General features: G+C 40.0%; 1 protein-coding gene across 1 annotated transcript in view; it reads left to right on the plus strand.

Moving 5' to 3' along the window:
* LRRC56 (leucine rich repeat containing 56) overlaps positions 1 to 23,741 on the plus strand; it is a gene marked incomplete at its 3' end in the record, with an annotated part of 63,984 nt that overhangs the window by 23,249 nt on the left and 16,994 nt on the right. Inside the window, exon 4 of the mRNA XM_082316643.1 lies at positions 6,043 to 6,103. Within this exon, the coding sequence (XP_082172769.1) occupies positions 6,043 to 6,103 (61 nt within the window). The remainder of the gene's footprint in view (positions 1 to 6,042; positions 6,104 to 23,741) is intronic.

Here is a 23,741-nt window from a genome sequence, read left to right on the forward strand (position 1 = left end):
AATTTAAGGTACATTACATCCATTTCTTTCGGAGATCAGAATCTATTCAGTCATGTTTCCTCCAGTTGATAAGAAAATCTCATTATGCCATTTCTACAATGCTTGAAAGTGGTGCTCCCATTCCTATGCCGTTTTACATTAGCTGTGACAAGCTAGCAAAATGTTCCAACTTTTTCACTCTGTACTTCCCTTTCCTTTCCATTACCGGAATAAATCCCTTTCTGCTCCCCGTGGTTAAGCTTTTGCAACTTTCACAGAATACGGAGCACTATTCCCATGTTGCAAACAATTTCCATCTTGTTTATGTCCCATCATTTGCACCAAGAGTTGGCCCTTGAGGGCTATAAAAAACAGCAGCTGCAGGTCCCCACTGCTTTTGAGAATAACAGAACATCAAGACCATCCTGAATTTCCTTCTGTCTTTTTTTTTAAAGTGCATTTCTGAATTTCCTCCCTGTGAAAATCTCTTTGCAAATGTCAGCAGGTGGCTAGGGCAGAAAGTTTGCCACTTAATGCTTCCAATGATCATCAGTTCCTTGCAGTTCTTTTTCACATGACAGCTGATTTTTAGGCACATGGAGTAAGGCCTAAATTTTTAGGGGTATCAGAGGGCAGTTTGCACCTTCAATGTGAATGGTGTAAGCAAGGCTGCTGTTGAAGGTGTCGGGCTCGTTGCATGCTCCTCGCTGGCTGCCTGCCCCTGAAACTGTGCACTGCTGACATGGTCTGTAGTCATAGGGGTCTGGATAAATAGCCTGAGGTAAGGAATAGGGTAAGAACCAGACCAGCTGCAATGACAGAAGTCCCAGTGCAACAGAAGGAAAAGCTTTTCCACCATTAGGACAGTCGAGCAATAGGGGTATCCAGAGAGGTTTGGAGTCTCCATCCTTGGAGGTTTTCAAGACCCAGCTGGGTGAAGCCCTGAGCACCCTGGTCTGATATCACAGAAGACCTGGCTCTGAGCAGAAGGCTGGGCTCGAGGCCTCCAGCTGTCCCCTCCAGCCTGGACCGCTCTGCAGTTTAGTGTTTCTGTTTGCATTCCAAACCTGGCTGCTTTTAGCTTTCTTTATAGCCATATTAAATCACTTAACCTAGCTCTCACTGTATTCCTCGGTTGCAGAAGGTGAGTAAGAGCATCTTTATCATCAAGGAATTATTTGTTTGGATGATCAGTTTGCACTCAGTAAACAATATTGTTTTAACTGTTTTTATGTGTAAAGATAAAAGAGGCTGTGCAAGCTCTTAAATGGCCAGGTAAAGGAGTTGCAGGTTACTAGACTGCACATAACTCTGGGTCACCTGGAACCTTGCAGCACTCGAATCCCAAATTTACACCACAATTTCCACATTTCAATGTTCGCAGCCATACACAGACTGTAACACAAGCACGGAGGGCTTACATCTCCTTTAGCAAGATTTCCAGAGTGATTTAAAACATGTTGCTTGAGTTTTTCTTATAAGCATTCCACTTTGGGCTATGCTAAACTTTAAAGCGCCACCCTGCTAACCTTTCCCGGTTTGTCAGGTCAGCCTCTACACAATGGCGTGACACGGTGGGGAGGAACAGCTACCTTTCTTAGGGAGAGGTGTGGGCTAAAACACGAAAAGACCAATATTAAAATACTTTCATGTGATCAGTTTTAAAATTAAGGAAAGGCTTCATGCCAGAGCTTGAATCTGAGTCTTAGCGGGGCTCGGGGTAATTGTTGAAACCTCTAGCTGTTTTCAGTGCACCTTGCTGAGTGACAGGCGAAACACTGAACAGCCCTGGCAAGTCTTGTATCCAGTTTTGCAGATCTTGGACTTGACTTCTGTGCTCTTCAGCTGCATGTAGGCTTCAGTTCATACTCAAACAGATGGACTATTTCCTTTTCAATTAGCTTATCCCTTTGCTTTTGATTGCTGACAGATCTGGGACTGCATTCATGACCGGCTCATAGAAATTCCTGTTGAAAGTAATGGTGGGATAGAGTCATTTAAGACACTACATAGTTCTCTTATTTTTAAGTGATTCTAATAGCTACAAATCAAGTTACCCACAGTGCTGTTCGCTGGTACTTATTGAATTGTTGCCTGCTGGTGGCCAGGCTAAGTTGATTACGTGTCTGGAGACTGCCACTTCCTTTGCACACGTTTTATCAAGGAAAAGCTCTGCTAAAGGTTCAGAAGTAGGCATGCATTATTTTTCATGCAGGGTCATCGTCTCTCCTCTTGCTCTGTTGGTCGGTATTCCTCATGCAAAGCCAGGAGATGTTTGTTGGCAGCCAGCATTGCAGCGGCAGGTGCCTGCATGGTCAGGAAGCCAGTGCAGAGGCTGGAGGTGTGAGTCTTGTGTGTGCGTCCCTGCCCAGACTGGTCTTGGTTTAGCTGGTGCTGACAAGCCTTGCTGAGAAGGTGCCACAGCACCCGCTGCAGCAGGGCTTGGGCAGGTTCTCCAGGAGTCACAAGTACATACTGGGGCAGCGAGCTCATGTTAAACCCTGCACTGATGTGGTTTTTTGTGAGATTCTCATCTCAGGTAGCTAGACTGCAGCTGGCTTGGGTTTGCCTGCAAGTGCCGCGGTCTTATCTCCGGTTGTGTCGACCAGATCACCCCAGAAATGTGCAAAAAATGCACATTTAGAACATGCATGGAAATAACATCAAGGTGATGTATCTTACTTGATCAAACAGCTTAAGTAAATTAAATAGCCTGTTTAATTTACATATCAGATTGCTCTTGCTAGAAGAGTGCAGCCTGTGTTCACATGCTTGTTTTGTACCGTAGGATCAACAGAACACATACGTTGCCTGATGCCAACACAAGTATTTGTCAGTAATTTCTTTTGTGTATGTTTTTCAGTAGTCCATATTCCAGAAGGTGTAAGAAGTCAAGCCACGATGATTTTTTGTTAACAATAGAAAAACAAGATATATGATCTACCTAAAGAATACATCGTAATGTAAACAACAAGTGTTATAAATCTTGTAGCTTGTAGAATATAATAAAACCAGCATCTTGCCTGTTTTCTCCTTACTCCTAGTCAGTTATCTAAATGTCACCTGCTGTACCAAGGCAGCTGAGAAAAACATCTGCATTGCTACCCTGCTTGTGAGGTGCAGCACTTAAGGCAATGTTGCTGAGTGTGCATGTATCACTTTTATTCACCTACCTTACACTTGATTTCTTTCTGCTCTTCATTTAGTTTTGTTCCACTGGGATACTACAGTAGACTAGTTTAACACTAGTACATTGTTGGTGGTTAGTAATTTCAGAGCCATATAAAAAAAGGATATTTAATGAAAGGGAATCGTAGACAGATGAGATAACATTGCTCACCATTCTGAATTCTCAGCCTTCTACTGCAGTCATCAGCATTTTTCTGGACCATTCGCGTTTTTAAAAATCAAAATTATACAGTATGAAGGCAGTTTCAGGATGAGGAATATATTGTTTGTACTTTTTAAATTAATATTAGAAGTTAATATTGTTGATATTTTGGAGTATTTTTATGTTAATATAAGAGTAAATTGCGTCCTTGCTCTCAGGAAAGATGCCATGAGGGTTAAAATTAAGAAAATTAGAAGTGTGCGGTTACATTTGGATAGATCTCTTCTTTTGTCATCTTCATTTTACAATTTTCTCTTCTTAACTTAATCTTCCAGTCTCTAATCTATATATAAGGAATTGGGACTATAAAAATCAGCAAAATCCAATGGACAATGAATTCTTAGCACCAAAGAACAATTACATATCAAATATAAAACTTAAAGGAGGGAAGAACCTGCAGAATTGGAGAAATATATTGCAAAAGTCTTGCTGGCAGAATTTTGCACCACTGCACATAGTATACTTTTATTTCAGTCTAGTAAACAGCACTCTAGAGCTTAACACTCTGCAAGTTCCCAGGGATTGGTTGTGCCAAAATACAATAAAAAGTCTGAAACGGAGGATCGGGTTACAATAATGAAATAACCAGATGTGAAAATTGTATCATCAGCCTGTCACTCTGCCTCTTTGAATGCTTTAATAGTTGTTTTTTTCCTGAACCAACCCTAAATGCGTTCAGTGGAAAGCTTTTTCTTGAGCAAGTTTCTCCATTTCTCTTGAGCTAGTCGTCTTGACTCCTGATTCAAATGTTCTGCTTAATACTGGTTTTTAAAACCCATTTGCTTTGTAATGCTTTGCAATAGGCTTTGCTTGGTAACCCTTTAACCTGTCTGGTTGAATCCGTGGCAAGGCTATTACCTGCTGCTGTGCTGGGACTGGAGAGGCTACTATATCCTTCTTGTTTTTTCCTTTAACACTTTGGGGGAAGTAATTTTATCTCTCTGTCCTTCGGGTTTCTTATTGGAAACATGATAGCAATTTTTTTTAATCTAGATTTTGATTTTTTTCTGTTGGGGGTTTCTTAGTGCATGGATTATATCTGAGGAAGTCTTTGCTTAGTAGCTAGTATGACTGCTGTGAATAATTAACAGAGATCCTAGTATCTCCTCTGTCAGGACTCCAAATTATTTTGTTGCCATACTTTATAAAACTTGTTTGATGTGAGAAAGTATGCCCTGCAGGATGAGGATGCTGTGTTATAATTTGTACTACAATTTTTATGGATTATGGAAAATGATTAAAAAATAAGGCTAAAAAATTCACAGTGTGTTTTGAATTTTTGATATTTTCTAAAGAGCTTTGCAAAGACATGAGGTTAAATATTTGCAGTATAGCATGAAGATCGATATGTGGATTATCATCACTCCCAAATAGCATTAGATATAGATAATGCTTCTACTAAAACATGATTTATTAAAATGTTTTTGCCATAAATGCTCTTGTTCTGTTTGGGGAAATGGGATGAACAACATGACCTCCTTTGTTTGCTTTTGAGATCCCACTCTCCTTTTGTTTTTTGTTTTTTGTTTTTTTGGGTTTTTTTTAAATTCTTTTTGTTGTTGTTTTTTCTTTTGATCCTCTGCAAAGAACTGTAATGATGTGCTTCTGGACACTGCTAAATCACCCTTGCCAGAGAGAGATTACTCAGAGGACTCATAAAAATATTTGCTGAGAACAGATTTTAATGTTTTAGCAATGATCCAGTTTGTCTAAAATTGGTATTACCTCTACATGGTTGCATGTTATACTGGAGGATGCTCGCCAGCCATGGGTAAACTCTGCTAGTGGGAATGGGTAAAAGTTTGCTGTTGTCAATAGCAAATGTTTACTGGGACTTGAGCTTATATCCAAATTATTCTGTAGCTTGGAGGGATTTGGTCTATGGTTTTGGTTCAGAGATACCTGTAGAAGCAACCAAAAAAGCTTGGGGATAGAAAAAAGCATTAATCAAAGTAATAACAACAGAATACTGAGGTTTTCATAGATATGAAACTTGTACAATTGAATAGTAAACAACAGATCACATCCAGAAAATTAAAAGGAGAAGGCAATACTTAGCAAAACATAAGTAGCATTTTGGGGACTTCTGAACTATAAAAGATGATGTTGTGACATGGGAAATGATACTTTTGTTGTCTGACTCAAAATTACTTTTTGAAGAAATGTTACTTAGCTGTGTATCCAATAAGTCCATCGCTACTTGCCATTAAATAGGTAGAAAAAGATTTTTGGAGAGAGGAGCAAGAGCATTATGTAGAAATCAGAGGTCATGGAATGCCATACTCTAAAGCATCCCTTACCTCTTCAGAGTATCACTCAGTTAATAGTCAATAAGGGTTGGGAATCAGACCAAAGAAAACAGTCACCCATCAAGCCAGTTTCTGTTGTTGTCTGTCTGGAAAGGTGCTCTATCAGAATTGTCAGAGAGGGGTCCCAAAAAATTATGATTGGGTAGTCATGCAGACAATACGTGTATGTTGCAAAAATGCAAAGGGTGAAATATTTTTTGAGTGAAATAATCTCATTAATTTTCTTAGAAGAAGCCCAGCACAGATCTGGCAGAAATAGGTAAGGAATGCATGTAAAATTAGATGCTTCAACTTGTAATTGTCAGAAGTTTCCTTTACCCTACTCCCAGGTCTGCAAAGTGATTCTTTATTCTGTTCCCATAGGTGCCTATCTACCTAATCTGAGAGAACTGAAGTTGAACAATAGCTTACTTGTGTCTGTGAGGTAAGAAATGAATGATCACTGAAATAAACATAAAGAATAACAGCCCTCAATTGTATTTAAGTGATAAAATCTTCATTTGTGCTCCTTTCATTTCTTCCATTTCCCCATGCCGTGATAATAGATTAGGTCATGGATATATGCTCTGCAACCGCATAAGTTTAAGGACAGGACCTGAGCTGGAATAAATCAGTGTAGCTGCAGTGATGCCAATGAAGTAGCCACAGTCTGCCACCAGGGAAGTTCCTGCCATGCTGAAATCCATGGACATTTGTTGCAAATTTGAAAGGAGCTAGAAATTCGCCTCTTATCTATGTCTAGGCACTTGGATTTCAGAGTGTTTCATCCTTTGGGCTTTTGTTGTGCGCAGTAGCCTGTTCTATACAGGTCAGACCAGTTCCTCAGCTGATGAAAATCACTTTGGCTTTATTGAAGTCAATGAAGTTGGGTTTATGAGAGCTGCTATGAAGACTGCATGTCCCTGGCTTGCTGAGCTCCGTGAAAGCATGACATGTTTTCTCCTAGAGAACTGGAGAGTTGGCAGGTTGGGAAGGTAGAAGTGAAAATCATCGCAATGAGGAGGCAGAGCTGTCTTCTCTCTCCTGTGCTGATATCTGTATTACCCTTGGTAATTGATGACGCATAATGGAAAAGTACAGTTCATATCAGTAAAGGGCTGTGTAAAGGCCATCTTTATGTTAAACAGGACTCCTCTCTGGCTTTGTATGGCTACCTGCTAAATTTGTGGGGAAAAAATAGTGATTTTGCTAATTCTTGTTAAAGAGAACATATTCCCTGATGGAAAACAGCAATAAATTGCATGCATCATCACTGAAGTTAATGAACTTCAGTTGTCACACTTTTATCTTATTTTCCCTTGTTCTGGTGATGAGATGAAGGATTTGTAGTCTAAATGTTTTTTTCCACCTTCTACTCCATAACATGGAAAAGTGGTGATTCTACATTGCTGCAATTATTTTAATGGCAACCAACCACTGTCATAAGCATGAAATTGCTCCATTACTGCAATGGAGCAGTAAGTAGTGGGTGAAAAAAATTATATTTTTGACAATATCAAAAGACATTTTATTACAAAACAATGTCAAATAGTTTTTTTTGTTTGGTCAAAAATCCATCTTCTCTTAATATGTGTCAATGGAAAATGTTTTGACCAGTTCTGTTGGTATTGAATACAAGATGCAGTTCAGGAAAACTAAACTGTTTAGTTTATTTGACTTGCAGCTTTAGCAGGATCTTGCACATCCCTTTGTATTCTGAGACTCTGACTTCTGTCATGAAAGGTATTGGCAAACCATTTTCTGTGACCTGACATCCTTGTGGTCTTTGATGCAGGTAACGTTTAGTCTCAAGTGGAGTTTTGATTTGATCAACTATAACGTAAACATGTTTTGGCTTGGATATCAAGTCTAATATTGTGACGCTTCCCAGGCACACAAAGCCCAGGAGAAGCTACCCGCTCCTCCTTTAAATAAGCATGCTTTCTGTGTGCCAGTTAAATGCAATTGTGAGGGAACAGGTAAAGGACCAAGACGACTCTGTTAGCTCTCCCAGACCAGAACTCGGTCAGTATAGTACAGCAGTAGCTTTCCTTTATTAATTCCCATCTTTGAAAATCTGTCATTGATAAACACAGATCACTTAAGGGCACAGCCCATGCAAGCACAGCCTGGGTACGTGAACTTTATTTTTGGATGTCTGCTTCATGTCAGTTTAATGCCCATTAAAGCAACATTGCTGTCACAGCAGTAGTGATGTCTGCTATAGCTAATGTAACATAGCTGCTTCCATTCTAGCAGGCTGTTGCCATTTACTCAAAAATGTTTAGCAATCTTATTTCTGAATTAAACTTGCTGATGTTTGAATTCTGTCCAAAAAGTGATTGTTTTTTTGACCAAACCCTTGCAACTGAGGTTTTTGAGGATGATAGAAAAAATGTTCTTCCTTCTCACTAAATGTAATTCCCACAGACTTTCTCAGCCATAAGGTCAGAATCATTGTGGTTGTAATTTGAAAATGGGCAGCAGATAACAGGAAATGTCTCGTAAGGACAGATTGGAAGATTGGTTTGTTTGCTGAAAAGAAGGTAAGGACAGAAAAGCAGGCAAAAGATAGAGGGTGTTTCATATATACTTGGGAAGTTAAAAGCAGACATTATTTTCATGCTATATTATGTGAAAAAATGTATTATGGTGAATCATTATGAACAAGAGACTGTCAGTGTGTATGTGTGAGTGGGTAATAAGATGGGAAACTTGATTTTTGTCACTTTATTTTTGTTTCATTCTGTCTCAAAGAGTAGAATTTCCTAATTATTTTATGATGAAATGGAGTTAAAACATCTTTTTTCAGTTTGAAAATGGGGGAAGAGTTCTCTTGATAGTAAACTGCATAGGGAGATGTCAAAATAAGGATTTATGATCCTGACTTTAGTTACTGATTTTTTTTTGAAACGTTTACTCTTGTCAAACTCACATAGGAACGTAAGTTGTGAGGATGCTGAGGTGTGCATTGCCATTCGATAGAACTCAAAGGAGGGATGTTCTGGCAGTGAGGAATCAAGGTACTCGTGTATTACGGTTTTCTATGGGAGAGCAGGGCTTGCTAGGTCTGTGAGTTTGGATATTGGCTTTTCCTGGTAGTTCCTGAAGGAGTTCTGATTCCTTTGATGGGGAATGTGGTTGAGCTACTTTAGTTGTAAATTCATGGTCCCTCCCCAACCCTCCTAAAGCTTGTGTTACTTTTGAATACTTGAAACTTTGAAAGACTATATGTACGTGCAGGATATCATTATCAGCTATTTAATTTAATCCATAAGGAAAATATATTCAAGTTTATTTGCAGATAATCCGTCTTGGCGGTTGAAAGGGAGTTTCTTTTTTGGCTGTTTCTGGTTTTAGTTTTCTACTGGCCCTTTGCTAAAGGGGAACAGCTCTGGAACATCCAGCATACTGTGGAAAGAAATTAGTTCAGATTGTTGTTAATTTTCTAAATCGCACTAATTTTATGAGGTCCTTGTTTGGTGACCTTCACCCATCTGCTAGCAGCTAAGAAATTCTAGATTTATGAACTGATAATTGAGGATGAAATGTGGAGCCTATTCTGAAGAATGCCTGTTAAATACTGCCTTTTTTTTTTTTTTTTTTTTTTTTGTGATGATACACGGACCTCGTCTTTGTAATGTTTCCAGTAAAAGAACTATATTTCAGGGCCAATGAATTACTACTTCTGCTTTGGCATGTAGCCTATGTATTTTTTATCAGATAGATTGCTTTTATTCTCAATTCAGGGATGAATGAAAAGATCTGTTTAAAAATGTTAGATAGATATCTTTATGAAAGGGCTTTTAAATCAGATAGGGGAATCTCAGGAACTGGTTCCCATAAGTTTATAGCAGAAGCTGTTGCACCAGCTGAAGTTAATTTCCTCCCATTCAGCTCTATGCTTTGTAGCCAGCAGAAGACTGGTCTGCTCCCAGGGCTACTTAAGCAACTGCTTGTAACAGAGAGATGAAATGCAGAGACTGCAGAATGTGGATACAAAAGTAAGTATGAGGGATATAGGGACAGGAAACCGGATTTTATTCATCCAGGTAGAGTTAACATTTCTTTGCTGCAGTCTGCATTGCATGCAGTTCTCAAATTGCTCTTGCCCTATTGCAGAAGAGTCTCCCAGAACAAGAGAACAGCAATCCTTGTCCATTTGGGTCAGTAAAGTCATCATGGGAGAGTGGAAATGAGACAGCTGTCCTGAAGGTTCAAATGAGCAAGGTGCATAGTACATTTAAATTCAATAATTCTCATGCTTTATGAGTCTTAGGATGGATTTTTTTTTTTTTTTTTAAACACCAGCTCCTGGGGACAAGACTGGCTACACAGGAATCTCTGTATTCACTTTTTGAAAAGTTTCAAGTCCTCCTGACTGTAAAAAAATAACTGAAAATGTGAGCCAAGTGATTTGAGTAAGGATTTTTCTGATCATTCCATGACTTTAAGAAACCAGAGCCAAATTAATTCTTTCTTAATTGAGGGCAAGGGCTTTAAACCAATGTTTAAAAATATTTTTGAGACCTGAATCAGGATATTTAGGAATTTGAATTTAGCAATATTACTCCTTGGTACTTATTCAACAAAGCGTTTAAGCAAATGCTCACCTCTTAAAGTCACAAGAAGTTTGACTTCAGTGGAACTGCTCGCAAGCTGAAAATTGAACATTAGTCCAAGTGCTTTGCTGGATCTGGACCAAGTTACGCTATCTTGTATAAGACTCAGCTGTGACACTGATCAGTCCAAAATTTGATGTGTTGCTGATAGCGTGTGTCTAGGCACCCACTATTTGCTGGATCATTTTGTCTCAAACAGAAGATTTAGGAGCATCATTCCCCTAAATTTGTTTTTTTCCTTGTCATTTTTACTTTTACTCTTTTTTTTCTCCAGTTTTCTTTTTCTTCTGCCTGTCATTTCTAATTTTTTGCAATTACTGGATTACTACGTCTGATGCATGTAACATAGGTACTACACATAAATGCAACGAGTTTTGTGCAACAAGGATCTCCATTGCTTTTATGATTGATAAAATCCCAAAATATTTTCTAAAATCAATTCAGTTACATAGTTTGCATGAAAGATGCAAATGTTTATCAACAGATGATTTATTTGTATTACAGGAGGTGCTGACTGTTTAATGAGGGATCAGGGTGCTCTTGCTCTAGGTTGTACTTACACATGCAGTCAGAGAACCACTGCTCTGATTTGGTTGTGGTGAATCTCTTCACGTCCATATTTCAGTGCCCAGAGCATCACTGTTTGCTTTGACATTTGCTTTTCTGGATGGGGAAAGCATTTAATTTCAAATGCAAGCTAGTTTCTTTAGGAAGTGTTTCTGTTGGTTGTTTTGTGTAGCCAGCCTGAAAGTCCTTCAGCAGTTAAGGTTGCAATGAAGTCTATCTTAAGAACATGTTCTTTGAGGACTTTGGGTGCTTGCCAGGAGCTAGGAAAGCATTTGAGTTGAATCTTAATCTCTGTATTAATGAATCTTCTCTGTATTAATGCCTGCAGATCCCTGGGAGTATTACAAACCTTGGCAAAATTGCTGTGACCTTAGGTTTTATTTAGCATTGACAGTTTTAAGGACATTCATATTATTGATAAAAAGTAGTGATTTGGGGAAAGAAATACAGTGGATTATTTTCAGTAAAGCACAATCAGCCTGTGTGCATTAGGCCCTAGGGAAATCTGATTGCTTTGACCATTTATCAGTTCTGGGTAGACCTTTCCGAGAGGCCTAGCTCTCCCTTGACTAGGAACGTAACGTAATGCTTCTGCCTTTTCTTGGTTTAATTTCACCAGGTCAGGTGCCCGAAGCAGAGAGTGTGAATGTCTTTATGACTTTAGATATCAGGGAGTCTGACAGGCTGATTCACCAGCAAGGGAAGATAAACTTGTTTTCTGTACAAATGCACCATTGTGGTTCTGGAGCTCAGGCTCCATTCTGCAGCAAGCATGGATGACATCAAGACAAGTTTGTGGCCTTGCAGCATCTTTCCATGGTTCTTGCCTTCAGCACTATGTTTTATGCAGCCTTCCCTAGCTGAAGCTCTCCTGCCACCTATTTCAGGCTGTCAGGTACAGACCGTACCTGTAAGGAACAGGGTTATGAGGCAGGTCCTACCATTGCAGCTCCAACTCCCTGTCTCCTGGTCATGACAGGGTCAGTGGGGAGGATCTAGAGCATTCATCTCATCTTAGACAGAGCAGAGAGAATCTGCTCTCATTGTCACCTGAGCAGTTCCACAGAGGTAGGTTTCTTCCCCCAGGGGCACTGCTATCATGTTTCTATTTTGTGATCCAAGCTGTGGTACAATACAGGGCATGAAAACCATAAGAGGATCATCAGAGACCACAACACGTTTTGCAGCGTGAACATGGCTAGTGAAATAGCAAAGTAAATAAATAATAGATAATGCATGCAGCAAATCTGCCAATAAACACCTGCAAGGTAAGGTAAGCCCATCATTTAATAAATAATTGTGCCCCTTCCCAGCCCACCATCTGAGTAGACACACCACTTTGAGTATCTTTGGTAAAATGTGGCCTTTCCTTTCAGGATGTTGTCTCGTGCCACACACCCATCTGAGATGAGAGTTCAGCTTTTCTTTACTGCTGCCTCAGCCACTACTTTGCTAACATAGCTCTGTTGAATATTTGAGCAGTAAATACCACTGCTGGAGCCTGGGCTTGTTGAGATGAAGGCCTAAAAACTTTTCCACATATGATTTTCTCTGGGGTCCAGCTTCACTTGGTGCTGTCCAGCCAGGAGATGCAGCTCATCTCAAAGTGAGCACTCCCTGAGCTGCGAATGTGCTGACAGTACAGTGTGCTCCAGGGGGTCAGGGGACTAGAGGGGAGATGGTGGACACTTCTCAGCTTTTCCCTTCTTGTGAGAAGATCTGAGGATAGAGGTGTCCTGCCTTCCTTCTCGGGCATTTGAGGGTAGACCCTTTGGTCCCATGAGAAGAATCCAGCCCTTATTCTTTTGAGGTCAGTGAGCAGAAACAAGTGTATGCATCCACACCTGCAAAAGCCACATCTCCGGCTCTCATCCTCTGCACACCATTTCTCCTTTCCTTTTCTTCATCAAGAAAACACACAGATAAAAGCTTTTGTCATTTCCAAAGGGAACTTCTGAAATTCTATATTAATCAGTGTTTTGGTCTTACAAATACTGTTTGCTTACAAGTAGTAATTACTTAAGATACACCAACTGCTTTTAGTGAATGAGGAACCTTGTCAGGGTCCACAAGCTCACCTGATTCCAGTCTCTGGGATTACAGGGGCAGCTTTACTCTTTGAACCAACTGGAGATAGCAATGGCAATGACTAGCGGCTTTGTAGCTGACTAGGCTTTGGCTAGGCTAGGCTGTGGCAAGACAAGGCTTTGTGGCTGAGTCGCTGGACCAGAATTTCAAAAATACGACTCAGTTCCTGGGTTAGCAGTTGTTTCTACAGTGTCCTGGGTTAGCTGTAGAAATTTGCAGTATTTTCAATATCTCGGTTGTTTACTTTATGTTTACTCTGGGGCAGACACAGTCTTTGGAATGAGTTATGTACAAGGCTTTGCCTAATGGGATCATGATCTCACATGCTCTGGATGGCTACTATAATATGATAAATAAAAACATTGGTAATAACTAGCTGATTTCTGCCAGCAAGTAAGTACTTACATGCCTGGCTATTAGGGTTTGCAGCTGCTCTGTTTCACCTGTAAATGTCAGGGATCACTTATGAAAATTTACACCTAAATGTTCATTTTAGACAGTGGTGAGAAAAAATGGTTATCATTGTCATCTGAGAAAACCGTAAGAACTGGGTTGGGAAACAGTATTAATTAGCCCATTGCCAGTGGAGCTATCCAGCTGTGGAAGGGTTGTCTTCATGGGCATAGGTAGGAAAATAAACTTAGCGTTAGTATAATGCTAGGTTGTTTTGATTCTCTCCTATGAGAGAGCTGCTTGTCTGCAGCTTGCTTGTTTTTTGTATTGAAAATAATTATATTCATGGGAAATTATGTTCTTGGAATGCAAGGTAAGTGCTGATTTTAAAAAAGGGAGGGAGTCAGGTTGGGGGGAAAATTAAGCTATGTCATTGTATTCGTCAGTCGGTAACTGCCAAGCAATATGAATAAGCAATGAAGAAATAAATAGAATTTCAGTGTATGATCAGTTTTTATAATCTGATTTCTATAAAATGTTCTCCATGCAGGAGTTGATTTAATTTTTCCTATTTTCTGTGGACATATTACTGCACACAAAGAACCTGTTGCTATTTTTCCCCTAAAATACATGCACACTTCTTTTTCTTTAGATTTATTTCAGATTTGCTGTTTGGCAAAGCTTTATCCTTCTGTCCTGAGATCTTTACAGGGTGCATCAGGTCTCTCAGGAATGGATCAATATCTGCAAAAAGAAATACAGAAATGCCTTCATGTTTTAGGAGAAGTTTGCAAGGCCATCATCAGGTATAATGCATGCACATTCTTCACGCTTTGCCTTAAGCTGCACTGTATGTTCTTCTTGTGGAGGTGAGAACCTGAACACAAAGGTCTGATAATGAAACCTACCACCCACTTTTGGTAACAGAAGTTTTAGGAAGGATTGTGTGTTTGAAAGACCATTTGTGGCATCTCCTGGTTTGAACTTCATCAGCCTCACAGTCCTACCGCTCCACTTTCTACTGCTTCACCTCACTCAGAGGTTTGGTTTACTCTGCTTATTGTTGTTTAGTTTCTCTTGCCCTTATTTATAATTATAATAATTATCCCTGTTAAGGTTACACAGCCTTTTTTTTTTTAAAGTTCTTGCTCTCGGCATCCCAAGGTAAACCCAGTTTTAAAACGTAACATTTTTTCCATAAGAACTTCTTAAATTAAAGAAAAAAAAAAGTTTTATTGCCACATGTTAAATTTTGACTCTAAAAATGGTAAGAATCAGTAACATGAATTTTATCCTTTGTAAAATAAACACATTAAAATATGGTTGCTGAATCATAGTGCAGGATTTTAAAAATATTTGAAAATGTGCTTATTTGTATAATGAGTGTTATTTTGTCACTCTTATGTGTTTAAACAATACAGCCACCATTGTCAAAAGGGCCTTCTGTAAAGCTCATCCATGTGAATAAGCATATTCTATATATTTTGAGTATTTGCTCTAATCTGCAATATGCAATGATTCTTCCCACTACTTTAAGGTAAAAGTTCAGTTTTTTTCTGAGTGGATTGGGGTTTTTTGTTTTCAAGAATCTCATTTTTTATTAAATAGTTTAGGTTAACTGGTATTTACTTTTAAACTCACAAAGCATTATAATTAGGGGGAGTCATCTCTCTCTACCCTATGCACTCATTAATATTAAATACCACTCATAGCCATCTTCACTGAGGTTTTTTTCCTTTTTGCATTCCTAAGCTAACTTAATGGTGCAGAAGAAACATTAGTCTCAACACAGTTTGAAAGAAAACTGTGTATCTATATATTTGGGTCTTGTGAAATACAGTTATTTCATTTCCTACTGTCTGTACTTAACAGTGATACCAGGTTGTTTGTGCAATGTATTTGAGTTAGCTTATGTTCACTGATTGATAGGTATGTCAATTTGGAAACCTTTGTGTTCACTGGAGAGATACAGGGAGCCACTGTAATTCATGGTGTGAGTGTCCACTTTTGAATAATGTGGCAGGTAGTGGGTTACACGACTTCTGCAGCTGTTTTGGGCAATATTTTCCTTACTTCACAGCCAAAAGCCAGCCAGCTCAAGTTAATAGAATTGCTCTTCTCAACATCAATATAGATCATAGCCAATGAAGGGTTTTATCCCAACACATGAACTAGTTGGAAGTCTACATGGCATGTATTTCTCTTGCACAAAGGCTATGGACCATTTTGGTGAGACTGTTGGTAGTTTGTAAAGGAACCACTGCAATTAGTTATTCCTGCAAAGGAACCATTGCAAATTAGTCTGTAAAGGAACTGTTACTTGTGGGTGGCAACTACTGTTGCCTCCAAAGCTAGGTCAAGATGGGTTTGAGAATTTTGTGTGAGCTCCTCTGAAATTGTTTATGCAGGCCTTTTGAGACTTGTGTTGGCACGAGCGCACTGGGGAGCTAGAACAATTAGTCTGCTCACATGTGATGAAGTCTCTCCATTGATTAGTGGAGCTGATCAGTGGCACTTCTGGCAGCTGAGAGCCCTTGCGAGGGTTTGCACTTCTGCCATAAGGCTTATCTTCATGACTGAGGACACATTACAGCATCTACTGCTAGATCCCCTTGGGGTGGGAATTTGTTTGAAAGAAGTCAAGGATGGGGTGTGGAATTTGCTATACATCCAGTTAGCACACTGCACCAGATTTGGGATGTCTGTTTGTGTGCTGTGAAATAAATGCTGAGGTTCTGTTTTGTAGTAACACCCTCAGTAAGAAAATCTGTAAGGTCTTGTCTGCCTCAGTAGTCAGGTTGATGGGTTCTGAGATCCCCCAAGCTTCTCTTCTGCATCTTGTTTGCTTGTTGTAAAAGAACATCTGGAGGCCAGTACAAGCAGAGACAGTCTCCCTTGAGGCTATCGTTTAAGGAAAAAGTCTTGACTCGGGACATATAGAGACAAGTCTATCATGCCAAATCTGAGGTGCACATTAGAGGTTGAGAGAGAAAAGAAATTTGGAGGAAATCAACTGGCGTTTGCCAGCCATTCACAGGCCCAGGTTGTACCTGTATCTGTTCCTTGCAAGCTTCTGTATTTTTTGTTTTCTTATTGAATGTATGCACAGATAAAAAAAGAAAGGAAAGAAAAGGTACAAAGAAGAAATGACCATCAGCCACAGGAGAAAATCATTAGTGTCATACAAATGTGCCAGATCTAAAGAATCTCGAGAACCTGCATTCCTGCCACTGTACATTCAGACTAAATCACTTTAGATTACTTTTTCTCTCTAGGTTCTAGGATCAACCTATTTCTGCAGTATCTCAAGCACTTTTTTTCCAGAGGAAACTCTATAGCCCTTTCTGTGACAAAAGTTGACTAGGAACTCACAGCTGATCCAATTCTTTAGTTCTGTCTGGTCAATGAGTCTAGAATTCCAGTTTTTCTGGAAAAAGTGTTTTGGGGGGCTTTTTTTGTGGTGTGCGTCTTAACACCACTGAATCTGTCAGCTGATTTGGATCTTTTACAGAATATTCCTTCTGCTTACCCTGCAGCATTAGAAGTTTCAAGAGTTGATTTTGAAGGATGAGATCTATGTTAAAGTTGCAATATATCTGTCTTACTCTGCCAAAGCTCAGACCTGGAACATACGGTGAAACAGGCACATAACATGTGGGAGACTGAAAAGTTATTCATGCAGGAAATTTTAAAGTGCTGTGGGATTCATTCCTTCAATGTAAATAACTCATTCTGTAGCCACAGTTTCATTATCCTTAATTTTTTTACATGTAAACTTTCAACAATGAGAATGAACGATTGCCAAAGCTATAGGAACTCTGAGTAGCTCTGGGGCTAAATTGAGGGGCAATGGATATGTGGGCGTGAGAGTTTTGTTTACCGTGTGTCTCAACTTTATCCTATTTGAAAATTCACTTGCTCTTGTGGAAGACGTAGTGCACCCAGTGACATGCAGCATGGTGTGTTGGGTTTCTACAGCATCTCTGGGGTGCAGCTTCCTGCCAAGGGTGGGAGGCAAGGGTAGGGTGAAAAAAAGATCAAGGGCAGGTCTTGGCCCACAGAACCACACTTTGGCAATCCCTACTCCTTTCAGATTGTGGGAGCTGAGTTAAAGTAACTGATCTTTCATTGTTAAAACACTACCAGTAACTAAGCTGACAAGCAGTTTTAATGATCAAAAGGAAATTAATACAAAATTATGTTATCCTTCCCACACACGCTGTATATTCGTGTGTTAGGGAATTGCTGTTCCTGACTCCGAGTACATCAACATCGATCAAGCCCATTATTCTGCTCAAGGTTTCTTGACAGCAGCTAAAAATGAGAGCACTTGAAACTAAAGCTACATTTCGTGTGTATTAACTTTAACCCAGACATTTACTTTTGTTAACTTAAGCACGATTATGACTAGTTACAGAAGTGTGTGTATCAGCACTCAATTTCATTTACAAGTACCTCTCTCCTCTTGGTCTCAGCATGCATTTTTTGTTTAAATGAGATATAATTTGACATGGAAAATAAAGTGCTTGCAAGTAGCATAGCGCTTAGGGCAATATTGCAGTTGCTACAGTGAGTTCAGTGAGGCAATGAGAAGCAACAATGACGAGTGAAAATGTTGTAAGTCAGGAATGGCCCAGAGATGTATCCTGTTAGGGTTGGGTTCTTCCTCTGTTGTCTTCTCCCATCTCCAGATGCCATCCTCACCTGCAGGCACCGGAGGTGGGGATCTCAGCTGCACTGAGGGCAGGGGAAGATTTGGCACTGGTGTTAGTGGAACAAGGATTTTTATGCAGTGTCTCTGGTTGAAGCATTGGTCACAGACATGTCCATGGCGGAGCTCAAGTACTCTATTAGGACCACCAGCGTGGTCTCTGGCTCCAGCCCTGGAAAACAACCAAACTGCCTTGAAGGGTTTGTGGTTTTGACTGCTGTAGCTAAGTAGTCTCCTGTTCTTGTTTTCAGGCTTTCGCTTTAGAGAAAGTGCTGGCCAAGAACATGTGACTCCTTGATAATCATAATTTGCTTTAGCAAGCTCATGAAAGCTGTGGCAGCTGGCTCTCACTTTGGCATAATGAAGCTGAGAAGGCAGAGTCATGGGCTGGACAAAGTGTGAAACCCTGAATGCTCTCCCTGATTTACCCCTTGTGCAGCACTGGGGGAGCTGCATTTCCTCCCCAGAGATCCATTTTGCTGTCAGTGAAGTGTGTGGCAGAGATGCACAGGTAAAAAAAACAATATGCCAGATCTTTGCCTCTTTCCAAATTTGAAATTTAAAACAAAAGCAACCAACCAACCAAAAAATAACTGTGGAATAAAATAGTGAAATGCTTTTGTTGGGAGAAATATTGCCAGTGGCATCTGCACTGCAGCCCATTTGGAAAACAGCTTCTTATTCATGCAAAGGTTGCCTGGAAAAGATGGGACAACAGAGACACCCTACTGCAAAGACCTTTGGCAACAATAACTTTTTGTTCACACAGAAATTCTTCATTTGCATGTAAAAGGGAGTTATGAAAACAGAATTTCATAGACACGGTTGTTATTTAAAAAGACCTTTGGTAGATGCATGCTTTCTGTTCAGCCTAAAACACGCTTGCCTTCCTCTGATGTGTTTAAGCTTATGAGTTGAGAATTGCCTAGCAAAGTCTCTTTTTGCTTAGTTTTTGAAGTCTCCAACAACGTGTCTCAACAGGGTTAGGAATCCTTACCATGAAAAAGCTGCACAGTTCAGAAGGAAGAATCAGGCCAGAATATTAGGTACTACATTTCCATAGCATTTCAGCCTAAAAGCAGGTTTCTGGTAGCAAAAGATGGGACGTGATCCTTATTACCTTACCTGTCCTTGTTACCATGATCCTTGGGCAGTGGTTCACACTTGTGCAAAGGAGCATAAGATGGTAAAGGCAGCCTGTGTGCCGTGGCTGTGTGGGGTGGAAGACAGAGGAGACCCAAGCCAACGGTTTTCAGCATATTGCTACTTGAATTTGGAAGAGTAAGTACAAAACCAACCAAGACTGCAATACTGCAAAGCAAGTCAGGTCTTCACATTCATATGACATTTGTTTGACTGCGAAAGGTTATTGCAGGGACGTAAAGACATGGCCTCAGCACTGCTTGCAGAGTTGGGGGCTGTGTCATGCATTTGATCAAGTACGAGCAACACATGCATACAATCAGTTTTACAATTTTGAATACTTTACAGCTATTTGAGAGTACAATGAAACTATTATGTAAGCTTCCTGTTAGAACATATGTTACTGATTTAAATAACATTCAGGCTTTAAAAGTTTTTGCTTCTGATGTCAGAATTATCTGTACAACCAAACCATTGTGTGCTGACATATGGACCAGATCATTGTTATCACAGTGTGGCTTGATAAATTCAACTTGATTTCTGTAGATCAGAGAAGAGATTTTTTTTTTTTTCCTTTATTTTGTAAGACTAGTTTGGTCACTCTTTTAAAATCTAAATCTCTCTGATTACCAGTGCATTCATTTTCAGAGCAACCTTTAAAAATAAATAATACCCATGTCAATAGCTATTTTAGATGTATTGCTACTGAAGATTTATTCAACAGATGCATGTGTGCTTTGAGATACTGTTTGCAAGTTCAGTGGATTTAGTGTTTTATTTCTAGGTGAATGATTCGAAACCAGCTTCCAAAAGAAACGATGGTTTTCAAGCTGATGGATGTGTTCAGGGTTGTGCTGTTCTAAGTGTTTACTGGGTAGCTTGAGCTCAGTGGAGCTATTCAAGATTTATTGTGGTGAAACCAAGAGCAAGATTTGGCTCTCTAGGTTTGGTCTCCATCCAGTAAAATTTTGGCTGGAGCAAATCAATCCCTGAAGAACTAGGATGTTGGATTAATGGAAGAACAGATTATTATTTCTCAAACTTGTTATTAGGTGTTGTAAGCCAAACTGTTCCTTGCCCCTGTGCTGTCCCCCCAGTCTGGGGGAGTGATGACAAAATGGAAGCATCAAATTTCATGGGAAAAAATCCTAAATGATCGCGCACAAGTGGGGAGGGTGTTGCCAAGACCCTCACAGAAACACAGGGCTGTTTGATGAGTTCCCATCCCTGCAGCAGTATCTGGAGATAGTTGGAACCCAGGTTTCAAACCCTTCAGATTATTAATACTATTTGTTTTAATCAATTATAAATGCAAGTTTGGGGGTTCAAGGTGAAACTAGGGGAGTCTATGTTGGTTTCTTGGCACTTTTGGACACTAAAAACATGATTCGGTATTCAGTGCGTGTTCTGCAGGCAAGTGCGTAGGGGTGTGTGTGGAGTAATTACCCTGGAGGACACTGGTTTGGCAACCTCAGAGGCTGTAATCCTCTGTTTATCACAACCAAAGATACGACGTACGCATTCCCACCCCATGCTCTGTCTCTCTGCTTGAAACCTGACCTGCATGAACCGTAGCAGAAGTGAGCAGGATATATAATCGCTTTGCCTATTAATTTCTTGCCCTTTCTGTAAAGTTCCCAGCTTCCACGTCACTCGGGACAGGACACTTGTCCACTGGAATTTAATTATCCATTGTGTATATTAATGGGACGTACATTTCCTCTACAGTGTCCTCTGGTTCCTTCTGTATGCTCTTTGTTGTTTGGACATCACTGGGGCACTCCTGTGCTGTGTCATACGACCAGCTGCCACCAGCTTTGTACAATCTCTCATATTTTTCCTATTTCAGCTGTCAAACTTCTTAATCATATTCTCTACCCTATTTTTGCAATAGATGCTGTCATTTTCTATATGTTTATATCATGGCTAATACAGGAGGATTCTGTATTAGACATGTGTCTCATTAATTTTAGTCTCAGTCAATGATTATTGGGGGGAGGAGGGTGTTTTGATACACTACATATACAATTATAGTGGATTTTCTCTCCTACTACCCTGGTAAGTTGTTATTAAGAGTTTATCATTATATTAAAATAATTTGCCCTGATAAATAATTATCAGAGTGCAAATTCCCATTAATTCCATTTCTTGTTAAAAAGTCACAGGATGTATCTCCCCAGTTTGGGCTGATCTGATCCTCTGCACCTAACATAAATGAAAACATACCCATGTGTACGCTTGCACGCATACGGCGGTCATGCGTGCTCACACAACTCCTCACTTTGCTCTGACCCCCTCTAAGGTGGACATGCCAGATGCAGTAGAGCTGGAGGCACTCCCATCTCTTGCAAGCTCTTAAGTTCTCTTCTCACCAGCCAGAATATTTCAGAAGTATTTTCAGAAATGCAGGTGCATGCAGTTGTTGGGAGCAGCTTGCTTTGAGTTACATTGCTGTTTCACCTTACGGCAGCTGTGCTCTCAGGGACAATTATCTGTGTACTAATTAATGAGGGAGTTTTCTCTGATGCTGCAGCATGATTCACGCAGCTTCCAAAAGATTAGTTTGTTAGTTACCGAACAAAATATTTGCAGATGTACTTAGCTGTGCTAATATCTCTGACTGGAGATGACTTGTTACGATGCAGGAGTCGAGATCTGCAGGGCCAAAAAGTCACTGCACGACCCAGAATTTTAGTCTCCTCCAGCAGCTAGCACGACCCCAGAGTCAGCAAAGGGAACTTTACTCCTGGCTTTAACTTGCAGTGAAGTTCTGCAGTCGGGGCCGGGCAGTGGAAAAAGTCCTTTTGCCTCCTCTTCTCACTGCTGCCTGTCTACAGTAGCAGGGAAGGAGGGACAGCAGTCACTTGCTCTCCATAAGAGCTGGAGTGCTCTTCTTGGGGGGCAGGGGGTGAAGATACCTTGGCTTGCTAGCTCCCTTTCCTGAAATAAGAGCATAGAGAGCAAAAGTGAGCCAAGTGATACCAAACACTTAGTGCAACAAAGTTCGTGCTTTCTTAGTATCTTGTTTCATGGGTTAAAGGTGAGCTTGGGACAGCCAACTTTAGCCTTGTAAGAAACCAGTTCCCATTAGCTTCCATGTTCTTTTCTTTTCTGAAGTCTCTGTATAAGCATTTTTTAATAATGAGGCCCTGTTATCAAACACTGGGTTGCATTGCAAGCACACAGCAGTTCTGCTTTTTGCAAGTACCCAAGACATGGGACAAGACAACCCAAGACAACCTAATCCCATTGTCTGGAATACTAATACTAATCAACTTTGATTAGTATTAACCTTAAACATGCTACTCCTGACCTGCACCGAAGTTAGCTGTAGGAGAGTCAGAGCTGCAACCCATGAATGAAATCGGAATGGATTTGAGACTACACGCTTGGCAATGTAAATTGTGAAGAGTAAGGTAAGTAGGTTTTAGAAGTCATTTAAATTAGTGCCTTCTGCTGATGGTGTCTGCAGCAGCAGAATGCTTGAAAACTCGTTAGCTAATAATTCATAGTGAATACGTGCTGTGCGTGACTTAGCAGACGGTGTGAGCAGGAACTGACCCCATTCGTGTACGCTGGGTTTAGCCATAGCCAGCACTGGAACTGAAAACTGTAACACACAGAGGGAAATATGATTTAACTCTGGGACCCTTTGACTTCTGAGTAGGAGCAGGGGACTGCTTCTTCAAAATGCACGAAGTGATCAAGGTCTTAGCAGTACAGGGGATAGAGCTGTTTCTTCTCAGGGCCTTGTGTAAAAACGTCTTGGGAATTAATCCATTGCTTTCTTTTAGCATCCTTTATATTGACAGAGAAATGTTAGGAACAAGCGTATTACCAAAAGCTCCTTCTGTGGCAAAAGACCTTCAGTTAGGAAGTACAAGACAAAGAAAAAATAAAAATAAAATTCATTAATCATACCTTACCATACCATATGTAAAGTAATCAGGTTAAGATTGTCTTCAGTTTTGCTGGCCTAATAAACAGAGCGTCTATCAGAAACACTTGTTTCAACGATACAAAAATGAGAGTGACTGCTTTCCTTTACCTCTGTTCAGTGGTTTACAGAAAAGAAAATTCTGCACCAAAATTAGCCTGAAATTTGAAAAACTCACCCGTGCTTGAAGTGAAATGAGCAATGTAATTCCTTCACGTTACTCCTAATGCCATATTTGTTTTTATGGATGTGTTGGCCTTGGTTGATAGTAGGTTCTGCTTTTGTAATTTAATTTAATTTCTGTCTTATTATAGGCACGCAGCTTGCAAATCTAATAATAAATTTCTGTAAATATTACTTTGGGAGGCATCTGTTCCTTAAGGAAGCCTTAGAACCGGTGTTTGTTTTTTTAATAAAATATGCACCATGTAAATAGTCCCTGGAAGATCTTCTGTAAGGCTGAGGACATGATGACATACAGGGACATTGCCATCCTTCAGGCAAATATGAATAAGTACTTGGAAAGAAATGTGACAAACTTCCATCTTTTTAGAGGCTTATCTGGTTGCAGGTACAGTGACACAATGGCAAGTGTTCCCCATTGCCCTGATAGCTAAGGGAC

This window comes from Platalea leucorodia (assembly GCF_965183815.1).
Source record: "Platalea leucorodia genome assembly, chromosome: 7".
NCBI classification, from domain to species: domain Eukaryota; kingdom Metazoa; phylum Chordata; class Aves; order Pelecaniformes; family Threskiornithidae; genus Platalea; species Platalea leucorodia.